At 35.1% G+C, this 16487-nt stretch overlaps 1 protein-coding gene across 10 annotated transcripts in view; it reads left to right on the forward strand.

Moving 5' to 3' along the window:
* LOC104152942 (DNA polymerase kappa) overlaps positions 1-16487 on the forward strand; it is a 35831-nt gene that overhangs the window by 7262 nt on the left and 12082 nt on the right. For 9 of the 10 annotated variants that reach the window (XM_068925523.1, XM_068925517.1, XM_068925521.1 and 6 more), the window contains 7 exons: positions 3167-3349; positions 3896-4015; positions 10403-10555; positions 10892-11023; positions 12716-12869; positions 14337-14558; positions 16349-16473. In XM_068925523.1, coding sequence (XP_068781624.1) covers positions 3215-3349; positions 3896-4015; positions 10403-10555; positions 10892-11023; positions 12716-12869; positions 14337-14558; positions 16349-16473 — 1041 coding nt within the window. In that variant the 5' untranslated portion in view covers positions 3167-3214. The remainder of the gene's footprint in view (positions 1-3166; positions 3350-3895; positions 4016-10402; positions 10556-10891; positions 11024-12715; positions 12870-14336; positions 14559-16348; positions 16474-16487) is intronic. The other variant, XM_068925524.1, reaches the window with a different exon arrangement.

Genomic DNA, 16487 nt, shown 5'->3' on the forward strand with positions numbered 1-16487 from the left:
TCCCCCCCCCCCCCACTAACTGCCATTAACTCTTGCTCTTTACCTTTGGAAGTCCTTTTAGTAGCAATTTGAAAGTAACTCCTCCATTTACAGGTGATTATCCTGCTCCTCTCTACTATCCCCAAATCAAAGGAATAATAGGATCGTGTTTAATTGTAGATTGCCTTCACAAGCTTCCCTCATTTCACACCCTACTTACTTGGTGTGATGCTGAGAGATATAACTTGTCCTGAATTAGAGGAAACAGCTCAGTCTTGCAGCAGAGTCTTGAGGTGACAGCATGCCAAAAGTATGTCACTCTTTGCCCAGACTATTCTGAGTTAATGTTTCATCACTTTATAAACCTTTCTTCTGTTTTTCAAGTTGTTTTAGATAAAACTTTAGTAAGATCATGTTGCTACAAGCTAAATGTTTTCCCTAGGTTAATTTTGCATTGAAACCGTTACTAGTCACTCTTACTAGTTTCTACACTGGTATTTTGTTCACATTTTGCATAGTGTTTCAAATTGTGCTTCTCCTATGTTTCCTTAGATATTTTCACTTTGTCAATGGCAGATGATTTACTGGTTTTATCTGACAGTGGTGTACTTATTGTCTTACTGTAGCTTCTATGATTCATTTAAATACACTAAATACTTTAATTATTTTTTTCAGACATATCATTCTAAATACGAAAATATCTTCAGGTTTTCTTTTCCTTAAGCAACTGAAAATTGTCGTTGTTATTAATCTTTTCTCTTATGTACACCTTTGATCTTTGGTGGAGAACTAACACTATGTCCCCAAGTAAATGATTTCTTGTCAGTTGCAGTTAAGCTAGTAATTTTTATACACTTCATTATTTGGTACTAGCAATGTATTCTATTTTGCGCAAGAAGCTCAAAAGATAAAGCACATTAGGAGACAAGCGTTCATGTGACATTTTAAAGGCAATTTTTTTTTTTTCATCACTGGTATTATCACGGTCATTTTTCTCACAAGTTATATAACAGTGTGCTAGAGAAAGCATTTCACTGATATGAATTAATGTTTGAAGCCTGTGCAGAAAAACAGCCTTTAAGAGTGATCTGAATGAGGAAGGGGAAAGATCTGTATATCCTAAGGATAAAGATACTTCTTCTGGAATATGGAGCAGCATAAAAAATTTGCAGAGATTGGAATGGTGTCTGGCAGCAATAATTTTCTTTTCATGCCAGCTTCTTGGAAGGAATGGGTGATAAAAGAGCTAAGGAGAGTAACGGAGGATCTGAGAGCATTTACTCTGAGGGAAGTGTTTATTGGGAGTTATTACTTAACAGAAATTACCAGTAACAATGTAATCCCTGTGGAGCTAATTGACATGGGAGGTGTTTATGAGCTTTGTGTGAAACACGGAACTGATGTGTGGACTGCAGTGCTTTTTCCTTTGGTTGAAGTCTAGCAGCCCCATTCTGGTAAAAGTGTATGTTAACCGTAGGAGATTGTCCTGCCCTGCCGCAAGTGCAAAATTCATGAAAATGTTTGCCATCATAGTCTTTTACTTGATAGATGCACAGAGAGCTACTCCCGTCACCAGGTGGCATTACAGTGGCTAAAGTGCTCCTGAAGTGTCAAGAGAAGAGTTCTGGTCTCCTCTTTTTCTTCTGTTCCTTGAAATGCAACAGACTGGCAGTAAACACGGTATTACAAAACTGGTCTTGCATCTTCTGAAGACATCATGAATAATAATCTCAATGAATAGACTGTGATTAAAATTAGAATATTTTTGTCCAAACTTTTTTTTTTTAAAAGGATGACTTTAATACGTGACTTCAACTGGCTAGCGGGCTTCAGAAGATGATCTTCAGGAAAGTGACATTGCCACCCTTAGTTTTAAAGAGTCACCTATGTAGTTCTTTAACAGCAAAAATTCAGCTCTAAATGCGCAAATTCATAATGACATTCTTCAGCTTGCTTGGTAATGAGTGCCACTGAACTCCTGGACTGGGAAAGCAGCATTTTAAATATCTTTCTACATGAGTTATAACGCTCTTCTTAGATTTGCATAGTTTGGGGTTGTATTGAACAGAGCGGCTGTATGTGCCTGAGAGGGTGTGGCTCCTCCCAACAGGAAGGGCTCCTGTCGCAAGGGGCAGCTCAGAGGGGAAGTTCAGGAGCAAGTGTGCTTCCTGCTTGAGAGTAAAGCTGAAACTGAGTCAGCAGCTCAGGGTAGGAAGAAACTCCCTCTGTATGCTTTTTCAATAATAAATACATGTTAAGTAATTTATGACAGTGTCACACTTGGACCCTGCTTGTGTGCTAACCCAGCAAAAATAAGATCACAAGATCATGCTACAGAGGGCAACATTTGTATGTTTTTTTAATATAAATGTAATATCTAAACAATTTACCATGTAATTAGAGACTATGGAAGGGTTCAGCTATTTACTTTCATAAAGAGCAAGGGAAATGTCACAAGTTTGCATATCAGAAGTACCTGAATGTATAAGAAATTACTGATGGCACTAATTGAGTAGTAAAAGCATGGTAAGTTCTAGTGGTTGGATGCCATGGCTATACTTATTCATGGAAAAAAAGAATGAAGGAATTTAACACTGAATTAAACAATAAAGTTTTATTCAAAGCTTTTAATTTAAACCATCTCTTCCTCAAACATGAGATATAACGCAAACAAAAATTTTGAATTTGAGCTAGAAATTACTGGGAAAGATTCTGTGGCTTGTCTCAAGCAGGAATAAGGACAAAATGAACAGTAGTCTGCTGCAATTTAAAATCATCCTTTTTTAATGTAATAGTCTAGTAAACATTATTATTTTGTATCTAAGGCAATAGCGTTTCTTCTTATAGGCTAATATATGGACATAAATCTCATGTATATACATAAGGTACTGGTCTTTATCGGAAACTGATAGTATCCGGGTATTTCTGTAAGGGAGCTTTTAGAAAAGGATGTTTAATTTACTAAAAAAGTAAAATCTTACTGTCTCCAAATACTGACAGAGTTACAGGTGGCTTTATTTAGTGAATGTGGTGACTCAGCTACTTTACAGAAATGCAAGTCTTTATATTTGTGGTATGTGTATTGTTTTCATGTATATATGTAACATACATCAGATGAATTCCACAACTTTTTTTATCGTTCAGCTGAAACTTGGAGAGAAGTATATGACTTAAATTCTTTTTGCAGGTATTAAGTCTTTGAACAAGTTCTTGTTTTCGAGAAGAAAACATTCCTATGGATGACATAAAAGTGGATAACACCTCTTGTAACGATGGCGTTCTACTTAGAATGGGCCTCAATGATAACAAAGCTGGAATGCAAGGTTTGGATAAAGAGAAGATCAATAAAATCATCATGGAGGCTACCAAGGTTGGTTTGTTTGCTTTTTTTCTAGTGCTTTATCTATTGCACAGCATCAAAAGGGCCTCCTTCTTGGCTTCCCCAAATTTTCTCCCTCACCAATGTAAAAGGAGGGCAGCTTCTCAGATTCAACTATATGGAAATGTGGTGAAACAATTATTTTATATTTTATACCCACTATCTTGAAGATAATGCAAAGAATGGTTTGACGTTTATTTACCATTTTTAGTTGTTTTCTGTAAACATAACAAGGTTTCTGAATAGTCTCCCAAACTCTGAGTGTATCTGAGAAGGAAAGATATTAAATTTGTGTCATTTGAGAAGACATATTAAAAGCACCTTTTGTCTCTTTTGTTTCAGTTACATAAAAATCCAAAATATTAGAAACCCTTTCTGTATTTTAAAGATTAAATTTGATCATTCTAAATATTTTCAAATTATTTTCATTAAAATTCTTAATTTAAAGTATACGGATATTTTACTATTTAGTTATTTGTAGGAAAAGGCAAACAAATAAAAACCTTAGCGTTTTTATGATTTTTTTTTTTCTTACAGGGTTCTAGATTTTATGAAAATGAACTTAAAAAAGATAAGCAAGTTAACCAACGAATTGAAAAAATGATGCAGCTGAAAGAGAAAATTACGAACCAACAGCTCTTGAAAGCACAGCTGCAGGTACTAATCTTGTAAAAACTTTTAAGAGTAAATGGAGAATAATAAACATTTTAATATGCTCTACATTAAATTCTGGTGCTGAGCACAATGCTACCTGGCATTTTGGTGTTAGTCATGCAAGTAAAAATCTGCAGAATATTTTGGTGATGTAAGCTTCATATACATTTGCTAGAAGAAAATTAAATATATTTAAAAATTTAGCAGAAATGTTTTCTATGTACAAAAAGTGAAGCAAAGTAACTCCTGTTCTTCTAAATCTGAACAATTTAAAAGGATATCGTTGTGTTTTATGAAAAGTTTTGTTGATTACTTTGTTAGTAAGTATCATAGCAATCTGTAGTTTACTTGCTATATATTTAATATATGTATATTTGTATTAAATAGCCTACAATGGGATTGGGGGGGGGGTCAGACTTGTCAACTCTTCTGCAGGTAGTTTATTCCTTATTTGTGGTAATTAGTGAAAAAAGCATCATGGTAAGCAGTCATGAGAAATACAACTGAACTAGAATGATGAAGACAATATTTCTCTTCAGATGCTACAGTGATAGATAACAGTATCCTAAATAGTACTGCATATCAAAGCTTGTTAAAAGAAAACTGCAATACCAAGGTTCTACCCTAAGCATTCTTAAGCACAACAGAATTGAAGTTGCTTATACAGGCTTAATTTGTTTCCTTTATCATTTGTCCTGTGATTCAATCTTTAATTGCATGATTGTGTGCATTTTTTCCCTTACAGAACTGCCGCTTCATTCAGTGCAGGGTGTGGACAGTGCTCACTGAATGAGCAATTATTCAATATTTACTCTTGTCCTCATTGTTCAATGGGTGGCCCCAAGCCTTCTTTGTTATACACTAGTCTAATCCACTTTTGAATGCAGAATTACCGACTTCCTCACAGGCTTTACTCTGTTGTACACTATGTAGTGTGAATTCTTTAAAAAGTTCTCTCAATACTCCAGCAGAGTAAGTGATATTTTTGTTTTGCAGATGAGGGAGGAACTGCGGCAAATAAAGATTAAATGCATCCATTAATTTTGCATGCCACTGTGAGGCTTACAGGTCCTGAGTTTCAGTGTGCAATCTTTATTTGTTCATTACAGATCTGCAAATCTCTTCTATAAATTAAATGACAGTGTCTCAAAGTGGGGCCCAGAAAAGCTTGCAGTTTGTTTTTGTTCATCCTTAACATAAATCACTTAGGAAGTCTCTGCCTATCAGTTTTTTGACTTTTCTGTGGTAGCATCATTTAACCATGAAATCATACCTCCATTTTTCAGCCTTCTTCACTATAGAACTCTCTTTTTACAGAGAACACAGTCTTTCTTATAAAACGAATGAAACGGGTCCTATAAAAATGAGTGTATGATTGTGTTATTTAAGAGTGTATGGCGCATATATGAAAGCCAAAAGATTTGAATTGCTTGGACAACCTAACTGCTGTCTTTTTCTAAACTTGATTCTTTGATTTTGGAACACTAACATTCTCTCTTCTTTTTAATGTTTTTTGCGCAACTTACTTCATTTAAAAGAAAAAAGTTACAAAGGAATGAAATTCTTTCATGTGGGTTCTACTAAAACCTACATTTCAAGCCTCAGGTTTGAAATCTTTAAACCACTTGTTCAAATAGCAGTCGTCTTCAGTTCTAGTGGAGTAACTACTACATACATCAGCTGCCATCCTGCATGAGAATCATCCTTAGAGGGGATTGAGAATCACACTTTTTTGCCAGTTAATTTCAGATCTTTCCTTGCAACCAAGCTATAAAACATTTGGAAATCTTGCACTTTGTTCCACCATTTGTAGGCAGATGTACTCTGGTCTGTGACTGTTGTGTTGCCTCATGTCTTCATCCCAGGGTGTGACCCTTTTGCTCCCTGCCTATCCTAAATCTTTCTCTCCTTGTCACACATGCCCAGATTACCATCAGTCTTTCCAAAGCAGTCCTTGTCTATACCTCCAGGGGCCTCATTTAAGTTCCCCCATCTCCTGGCCCAGCTGGTCTTTCTCTCTTGCTCTCTTGCTGTTTGGGATCCTAATTCCCTCTTGTCACTTACCCTTCAGATACTCTTTCCCCAGGCTATTATCTCCACCCTTAACTCTTTAAGTCTGGTTTGTCCTTTTTTAAGTGTGTGGGTTGTATTTTTTTTTAAATCAGCTTATCTAGGTTTCTTAGATACAGGTTCAGCTCTCATTGTGATCTTTCCTCCTTTATTGTTCCTGTCCATCGAATTCTTTAACTCCTCCTCTTTTCACTGCTACATTCTAATGTACCATGAGAGAATTTGTTCTTTTCCTGGAATTCATAAGCGGGAGTTGTTCTGGAAGTAAAATCTGCTTACAGATTAACACTAGAAGTTCTTATCTTCACACCAAGTCTTCCTGGTTTGTAGGATGGTTAGAGGCAGAGATATGACTTTTTAAGTTGGCAATTAATGCAAGTGTCATAATGTAAATACAAACTAACTAAAAACCTCAAGGTGGTGTTGGATTTATTGGACAAAATCTTGGTTGCATGTTGGAAAAAATAAGATGAACAGATTCTGCAGCATAATGCTCTCTTTCTCGATGCTAAAGTGTATATATACCAAGAAATCTGTGATGATATTTTAAGAAACCTAAAATGTCTGCTAATATTTTTACAATATTCTTTAAAAAGCCCTCTTTGCAGAAGGGCACTTATCACCATTGGTGATAAGCTGCCGTTTCCTTTTTGGAATATTTCATAGTTGTTGGTTTTTTTTTTTTTTTTTTTTTTTACTAAACTGAAATATAAAAGGTAATTTGGAGTTTTCCTAATGAATGTCACTGTGGTCTTATAGGGAAATTTTACATATATACACATGTATAGAATCATGCAATTCTTTATTTTTGAGAAACTGTCTGTGACAAATTTAGAGTAGTCTTACTGCATACAGTGCAATTACTTGAAGCGCAGCAGTAGTTAATAATACTTTAAAGTATATTCAACTGCTACCAGATTTGCAAGCTGTTCTACTGATGTTTGCTATTTTATGCATAGGGATTTTAGCCAGATTTTTCCTCTGTAAATAATTGCTGTGATCTTATTAAGTGGTATCAGTGTTTGGTCTCTCTTCGCCGTGTCAGATGCTTTTACAAATATAAAAGAGATTTTCAATAAGTTTTTCATATCTTTCTTTGATAAAGCAATTTTTTAATGCAATTTAAGATACAAAAATTACACTTTTGCATCATGGGATAAGAAATAATGCCAGGTTACTTTTTAGATCGTCTAAAAATAGCTAGAAGCAAAATTTAATTTCTCAACGATGAAATTCTCAACCTGGCTTGCCTCTAAGAAACTATTCCATAACTTTCTTCATCTTACTAGAGAAGTGTAGGTGCACAGGACTCTTACAGTAAGTCTAGGTGTATTTATTTTGGCATATTACTTCTATTTTTTTTTCTTTCTGTTTGAGGGGTTATTATTTTTGTATTTCTCATCAGTTTAATGTAATTTTACCTTTTTGGGGGAGGGGGAAGGATATGTTAGCTAATCAATAAATATCATGTTAGACATACATTTGGGAAGAAAAAGCAAAAAAAAAAAAAAAGATTTGTTATAAATATGATAAACCAAGATAAAGATTAAGTTACGTAACTAGAGAAGCAAGAGAGAGTATTCTTGAAAGTAATTAAGCAATTTGAATTTGAGGGTAACCCGCAAATGACTTGTAAAATACAATATTTAAAAAAGCAACATAAAGTCATCCTTTTGTTGATGACAGGATGACTTAACCCTTGCTGAATTAATAGTATAACGAAAATAAGATTAGTCCAGAAGGATTCAAATGTGACAATCTATCCTTTTTCTATGTATTGCATCATGTAACTTCTCTGCTATGTCTTTGGTTGCTGTTTGAATGGCTTGCCTGCAGCACTTTCCCCTTGAGCCCTAAATTTGTCCAAACCATTTTGCCCAGCCTAGTAACCTCAGGGAGCATACTGTGTTCTTCTTTATGGAATAGCCTAATTTGAGGACCCATTCTAGCCTTTCACTCCTCAAAAGAACTTGGAGCAAACCAGAAAAAAGGTTGGGAAATCATAATCATTACTCAGGTGCAACACTCATAGCCACCTGTCTTTGTTCAAGTATTTTCCTCTCTAAGGATGTTTCTTTGGATTAGTGGTGTGTGTGTGTTTGTTTTTAAATAACTCGGGGGGGGAAAAAAAGAGAGGAACAGTGTTCAAGTAACTGCAAATTGCACAGAAATAATTCCTCTTCAGGACCACGAACCTAGTGCAAGCAAGCCAGAGACACTTCTGCACTGGTACCTTGATGTCCTGTGTGTGTGAGTGTCCTTATACTTGCAAGCAAAGTAAAACTTCAGTTCCATTTCATTACTTCATGTTTTGAGCTCTATGATGCCTGAAGCTCATTGATTCTTCTTCTTCTTCTTTTTTTTTTTTTTTTTTTTAACAGCAACAGCCTTTTGTTGTGTACATAGAGGTTAGCATAGTCATTAATGTGGTTAAAAGATCACAGTTTGATAGCACTTCCTTTATTCTTTCCTTTTTTTTCCTTTTCAGATTTGCTTCTCTTGCTTCTAGAACGGTGTGTGGTACTGACCACATATTTATCTAAAATCAGTATATTACAAATCTTAAAAATTGCCTGTTAAGTAATACAGTCAAGTTTACTGATGAATCTCACGGTTCTTACCTCGTTCATATTTGAAAGGTATTTCAGAAACAAACACAGCATCTGCAAGTCTTTTTGTAAAGGAATGCAAACAAATTAAGAAGCACGATCAAGAAAAAGTTTTGTCGCGAGAACTGTCTGCTTGGTCTCTGCCTTGGACCATGGTGGAGCTGATCAAGCAGAGTACTGCTCAGTCTACAAGGAGATATATCTTCTTCCCTCAACGAGTTGTGTCTTTAACATACAAGAGCAACTCTCTGCTTTCTATGTATGGGCTTCTTGTCAAAGTCACCTTGCAGTTTTGCTAGCCTTCCAGCCTTATATAATATATATTAAGAAGGGATTAGCAGTAGTTTACTAGGCGGGACAGGGACCTGTTTGTTTCTGAGACCTACTTTTTCCTGACAGGACAAGATAGAAGGGTCTGTCCTTTGAGTTGTTGGTCTCTTCTTTACCTATCTGAGCCAGTTTTCTGAAATGTGATAGCTTCAATTAGGAGTGCTGGAAATTTACATTCTATTAGCTAATATTTTTTTTGTTTGTTTTCAATAACCTGTGTCACATTAGCTGAAGCTGCATCTTCAGTGGGTCTTACCAGGCTTCTCTCTGAATTGGATAATGTGTCTCTCCCCCCTCCAAGTTCTAAGGGAAGCTGCAGACATTGGATATGTGTAAAGGATCTGATTTTTGAACTTAGGAGGCAATGCAATTACAGTTTTCTCCCTCCCTCCCTCTCCCTGACTCTCTTACAGCTTCTCCAAAAAAAAGCCGAAAGGACAAATTATTTCAGCTAAACAAATCTGTAACTGTATTTTCTTCAGTGCTAAACTTATTCTAACTCAGTAACCTCTAGAAGGAACTTCTGAGCTTTCAACTAAAACCCATTCTACATTGATAGTGTTTGTGAAAAATGTTTTAAGTCAATGATACTTGCACAGGTTTTTACTCAACATTGCACTATTATTGAAGCCTCCTTTGCTGATACAAACATTTACACGGAATAATTTTGTCTTACTGTATTTTTTATTCTAATTCATTTTTTAGTTCAAGATTCCAGCACTTAGGTGTTTTTGCCGGACAACTTTCTGAAATGAAATACATACATGCAGCTCTTGAAAGAAGAATAGATTGCTAAATTGTATGGTAATGGCAGTTCTTAAAGACCAGAAGTGTTTAATTATAGCAGTCTATGTGTATGTTCTATTTTTTTTCTCTCCCTTTTGCTGTAAGATCTAGCGCAAGCAGGAGTCTGATAGTGAAGGAAGTAAAGGTTAAAGGAGGAGGCCATACCGATTGCGTCACCACTTAGGAAGATGAGAATATTCATGTAACAACAGCATTCTAACAGATACAGCCAAACAAGATTTGCTCCTTATGTATCTTGATATTCCATATATCCAAAATGGAATACAGATTTGTTCAGAATATCACAAGGACCTCAGTATAGATGCAACACTTTTAAAGATATCTAGCAAAAAGAATTTGGTTATTGGTACATATCAAATATAAATGGTGAATGGCTATGCATGAATAAACTTTTTTTTTTTTTTTTTTTGGAACTTTTGCTGCAGCAGGGTTCTCTCAGAGAATGAGTTGCATCAGAAACTTTTTTTTTTTTTAAACTATGCGCCAGATGCTTTTGAGTTTTTAGAATGATCTATACTAACGCACTTCTGCCAGGTAAATGGGGTTTTAATTATTGGTTGTATACACTGTTCAGGTGGACAAACTTGTGATGGAACTGGAACAGAGCCGTGACCTTAGCTGTACTATTGTGCACATTGACATGGATGCCTTCTATGCCGCTGTAGAAATGCGAGACAACCCAGAGCTGAAGGAGAAGCCTATAGCAGTGGGATCAATGAGTATGTTGGTAAGGCCAAATGTCAAGCTAGTACAGAAATAGATTATATGACTCTGAAGAATAATTAAACGTATAATAGCATAACATAATGATACTGTTATAAAGAGAATTTTTAAGAGTGTATGTGGGAAAAATAACAATAGAGGAAACATCTATTCTTAGACTGTATAGGATGGATTTTATTTTTTAGTGAAATGTAGTGATGAATGTTTAAAGGCTGTAGACAGATGGGAAGGGGAAAAAAAAACTTGTATATTAACCCTCAGCTTCATCAGTTCTTTCTATGTGGAGCTTTGTAGTTAGAACTAGATTATTGAACACTAAAACTATTTCTTCTCTCCCAAGTCCACCTCAAATTACCATGCTAGGAGATTTGGTGTACGTGCAGCCATGCCTGGGTTTATTGCTAAAAAGCTATGTCCACATCTAACCATAGTGCCATTAAACTTCGAAAAATATGGCAAAGTGAGTAAAGAGGTAAGTCTGAAAGAAGTCTAACCAAAAATCAATGTACTCTGTTCTTAACTTGATGAATACAACAGTTTTAGATAACATGAAAAGTGGTAGTTTAAATTTTTAACTCTTCAGTGATATGGCTTTGAATATAAATTAAATAGAACATTGGTGCTTTTTGGCAAGGAGGTGAAAAAGCATTACATTCATCCATACTGCGATTTTAATGAAGTCAGTAGTGATGCTGATAGAGGTTTTCACAACTATATAATGAATTAGTAACACCAATTAAGCCCTATTATACTTTTATTATATGGAGCATAAACTGATTATTAGGCAGCTGCAAGAACGTAGGAAGCTTGGAGATATCTATTTCATACAAAGCATAATAATCATTTGCAGTGCTAATTACTGGAGAGAGAAGCAAGGAGCATTAGTGAGTTCAAAATGAAGATAAATTTGTTTTGAAGTAAAGTGCAAACAGTTATGGAGGAAAGAAATCACATCTTTCTCCAAAGGAAGAAATTTTACTCAGCATCAGGAAAAACACTTAGAATATGCACAGTCATGTTAAAAAAAAAAAAGAGAGAGAGAGAGAAAGGGAGGGAGAGACTGTGTGCTTTGTAGATTTGTAGATCTTAAATCAAACTCGTGCGTGGTACAAGTCTGTTGACTTCAATAAGATTACACCAAGATCCATTTTTTTCAAGCCTGAACTTCTTCCCATGGATAAAAATAAGCTAATTACTAATTTTGTTTGAATTTGATTTTGCTCACTTCTGTTTTAAGTAAATAAAAGTATTTGAGAATGGCTTTGAACTTGTTAATGATCTCAGATTACATGATATGTATTTCATTTGTTATTTCAGATAAAAGGAAAAGTGTTAAAGGTGCAGATTGATTGGTTTTATATTTATTCTTGGGATTTGGATTGAAAACATTTAAACGTGTTGTTTCATTTTGTCCTTGAAAGTTATGCAGCGAATCCTATCAGTTTCAGAAAGATGAAGTACGTGTGACCAAATGTTATGATACCTAAGAATTTGACCAAAACTGAAAGAAAACATGAGGCAGTCAAATTTTCCTTCTTTTTAAAAAAAAAAAAAAAAAAAAAAAGAAAGAAAGGGAAAAGGAGAAAAGATAAAGATTTTATTGTGGCAGTTTGATTCAAGATGTTGCCTTTTGGGAGGATGCAGCTATCATTAAAGAGTTTGTGATAACTTTTGTCTGCAGTCCTGAACAGTGCTCTAAACTATCCCCAAACCATTGATTATTACTTTAGTTTGAATGTAATTAAAAACCTAGTTTTTCTCTACATAACCTGTCTGATGCACAGTGCAAGAGAGTGCATCAGGTCATGCACTTGTTCCAAAGTTCAAACGAGTTCCCAGATCCCCAGTGTTTTGCTCATGAGGTTACTGTAATGTCTCTGAACCTAGTTGTCTGTGGGGTCTTTATACACTGATCTTAGTGACCCTACAGTAAAAGGGGTTACTCAAAACCCCTGTTTAGCTCTTACTTATTTCTGTTATCTTGCTACTTGTGAGAATCGGTGCTATACGTTTTCATTGACAATAAATTATTTGTTCTATAAATATCTCAAGTATTGCTTGGTCATCATGAAGCCTCAGAATACATTTGTTCACCTGAAAATTATGTATTAAAATATGCTGTTACAGCAAAAAGGCTTTAAACTTTCACTATATGTTTGTCAAGGTTAGAGAAATATTGGCTGAATATGATCCCAATTTTATGCCTATGGGCCTAGATGAAGCCTATCTGAATATAACAGAGTACTTGGAGGAAAGACTGAACTGGCCTGAAGATAAGAGAAGGTACTTCTTCAACACAGAAAACACTACAGAAAATGGTAAGTTAATTGCTCTGTTTTTATGCACTTAATGTACACATCAAATAAACTGCACCAGTTTAAAAGTACAAGTACTTAAGCGTAAGTCCATGGATGATTTGTACTGCCATGTACTCTCTGCCTCTGATTTTTGTATAGGTTGTGTGTTAACTTTCTCTACTACTCACCCATGCATAAGAGCTGTGCTGATGATGAATCAGAATTGGGGAAGTGTTTTCTGTTTTTTTTTTTTTTTAACTTGCTAATTATTTCATGTGATAAATAGCACTAGGTTTGTTAATCCCAGCTGAATGTTTTAGGTATGTATTTTGCCTTTACAATTCAACAATTTAATTGTGCAAGTAAGTAGGATTAACCTTATTACTTTAAAAGGTGTAGAATAAGTAAATGTGTTGTTCTAAAGGTTATTGATACTTTGAAAGGGTGTTTCCTAGTAGTACAGTAAGTCCTGTATAGCAGAAACATGAGATATTATCTTGCAAAGACAAGTGTGCATAAGCTCTATTAATGTGACTGTTTTACAAGACTAAAAACGTATAAAGAGGTGAACTCTGCAAGAGTACAGTAGTGATTAAAATATGACTGCATTGCATTTGGCTCCAGAAGATGTAGTTGGAACCACACCCACAGCGATATGCACAGCTGGGAATAGTAAAAAAGAGTCATGCTGATGTTTGATGCACAAACCGAAACATTTATATTCTCAGTGCTCAAAAATGATTGAAACAGCCTTTGACATAGCCAAGAGGATAATCAAGGATACACTATACTGAAAAGCATTAGTAGAACAAAAAGCACCAAACTGACATTGTCTTTACAAAATAGTTGTCGCTAACGTGTAGTCACATGTCTCTTTCTTTGTGCTTTTTTTCAAGTCTGTGTTCTTTTGAAACACAAGCAAACAGTAAGAATGTGAACCTGTAATAGTAAAGTGTTTGTAGAGTCAAATGCAAGGCTGCTGATTTTACAGATTCTGTGATGACTGCAGGTACAAATAAGAAGCTCACCAGGTTGCTATTCTAGAACTAGATATTCTAGAACCTTAATTTGCTTGGAGAACTCTGAAAAAAGCTTCTGCAAAGGATTTTTACTTCTACAAAAAAAGGGACCCTCCATCTTTCACTCTGATATGAAACAAAAATAATGCCAAAACCTTGACGTTCTTCTGCTGTTACAGCCACAGGGCTTTAAACCTTGATGTTTTTCTGGAGGAAAAGTCCAGTCTCCTAGCCAGATCTTCTAATCTAAAGTCAAGCTCAAATCATATTACTAACAAAGCTGTTATGACTCCCCTTTCTTAAAATAGTTGTATTGCTTGGTTGTTTTAGGTAAGTAATTATACACTTTTTCTGTTTGAATAAAAAAAGTAAAGTTGCTATTCTACTTCTTTTCAGCCACTGCAGAAGGTAGTCAATAAAATATACATTGTATATGGATGGATTCATTGTGAATTCTTTTGTAACATAGATAAACAGGATATGAACATGTCCACCAAATTCAATTTAAATGAAGATACGTTCTCTTCTTCACCGCTACTGTTCGAAGACAATGCATCTCTGACAGATGACCACCCGGAACAGAGAAATCTGCCAGCAGTGAATTCGATCGTCTTTGGAACTTCTGCAGAGGAAGTTGTGAAGGAAATTCGCTTTAGGATTGAACAGAAAACCAGACTGACTGCTAGTGCAGGTATTCAGACACGTATGAGTGATAATGCTTTGTATTTCTATGACGTCTTCCACACAGAAATCTCAGAGGGCATTACAGCTATAAGAAATCAGCATTGCCACAGCATTCTTGTGCTGCAAAGTAGTATGACCTGTTTGCAGGTCTGTAAAGACTGACTTTCAGGTCTCTCAAGAAATGTTATAGGAATCAAACCCATTCCTGTTTTTATTTATTTATTTATTTTTTTATAAAAGCTTTCTCAGTATTTGCAAAGATCTTAGCAAAAAGAACGTGACTTTTTCTTTCTTTCTTTTTTGAAATAGAAGTAACATGGAAGAATGACTGGGGGCTCAGGTGCTAGTCTTAACACTGATGATACTTGTTAGTGCCTCACATAGATTGTTTTTATAAGCCTGTGTCATAGAGAAATCTGTCACTGGCTGCTGTTGGTTGGTATAGCAGACCTATATAGTTAAGTACTCTAATGGTTCTCCACACTGTTGTTCCTTGATTATGCAATATTAAAATTCATTAAAATGTTATAAGTAAGTTTTGAAGTTCAAAAGCTGGTAAATAGTTTATTAATATTTATCTTTCAAGTTTTAGATCTTTTAACTTTATGCAACCTACCTGCAAGTGTCTACTGTTCTGACGATATCTGGATTAGGTCCTTAGAAAATAACAAATTCCTAGCCACTCAGTTTGGATGCTGTCCTTGTGGCTTTGTGGTCCAGTACAGTGAGTCATCTGGGAGTGCTGAGCTTTATGAAGCAGGTGTGGAAGAATGGGCAGCCGAGTAGTGATCAGGGAAATGTCAAGTGTAAGCAGAGGTAAAGGAACAGCGAACGGGAAGAGGCAGGATAAGACCCCACAAATATTATATCACGAGTGGTGGCAAAATAAGAATTTTATTCTGCTGAAGTTTTGTCTTCCTGAGGATGAGCTGCCGTCTAGAAAACAGACGTAGCTCTCGTAAGTGCATCAGGGGTTTTATACCCAAAAGTGAAAAAGAGAAGGCTGAAAAATATGATAAGCGGTAATGATAGAATTATTTCTACCATCTTGACTAATAAATTACAGCAATAATTTATTAAACAAATCAAAAGTTAGATCACTTGGACTGTGGAGGAGAATAATTCTATTTGTCTGTTTATTATTTCAGAGTTTATTTCTAAAAACTTACTTTGGAAAAGAGAAAAGTCCCTTCTCTACCAAACAGCATAATTGAAATATATATATATATATATTAATACTAAATAACTACATAGTAGTGGTAGTCCACAGAAGAATTTAGTTTGTTAAATTTAGTCAAAATTAATTTAGTCTTTTTGCTGAACTGTGATTAGGAAATATCTCCTTTAGATTGGACTTTGTTATAACTAATGTAAACATTTCCTTTTCTCTTACTGTAATTATTGGCATCATAAAATTGTTCAGTCAGGTAACTGATGTTATTTTTAAACACGTGAAATTTAACCCCTTGTGACTGATTACAGTAACAGTGTTGTGTTACCTTGACTATCTCGAAATAGTTGGTATGCTTCATCTGGTGCATCAGTTATATTTAAGCTGCCCTATGTATTTATATACTTAAGTTCTTGCATGTCTATTACAAAAAATTCTGCAGAATTATAACAAATCTAGTTATCATCAGTTATCTCCTCTTTTGCTTATGTTTAGTCTTTGCCAAGTGTGTAGGTTACTCTTGCACCTTTAGCTCCTGAACAACTGAAATTAAAGATTGTCTTGTATTTTAAATAAAGTATGTTTATTGTTGCGTGTGTATGTTTTTTTTTTTTTTTTTTTTAAAGGAATAGCTCCAAATACAATGTTAGCAAAAATGTGCAGTGATCATAATAAACCTAATGGACAATACAGAATTACTCCGGAGAGACAAGCTGTGCTAGACTTCGTGAAAGATTTGCCCATTAGGAAGGTAAGAGATACCAT

Source organism: Struthio camelus, chromosome W, assembly GCF_040807025.1.
Source record: "Struthio camelus isolate bStrCam1 chromosome W, bStrCam1.hap1, whole genome shotgun sequence".
In the NCBI taxonomy this organism is placed as follows: domain Eukaryota; kingdom Metazoa; phylum Chordata; class Aves; order Struthioniformes; family Struthionidae; genus Struthio; species Struthio camelus.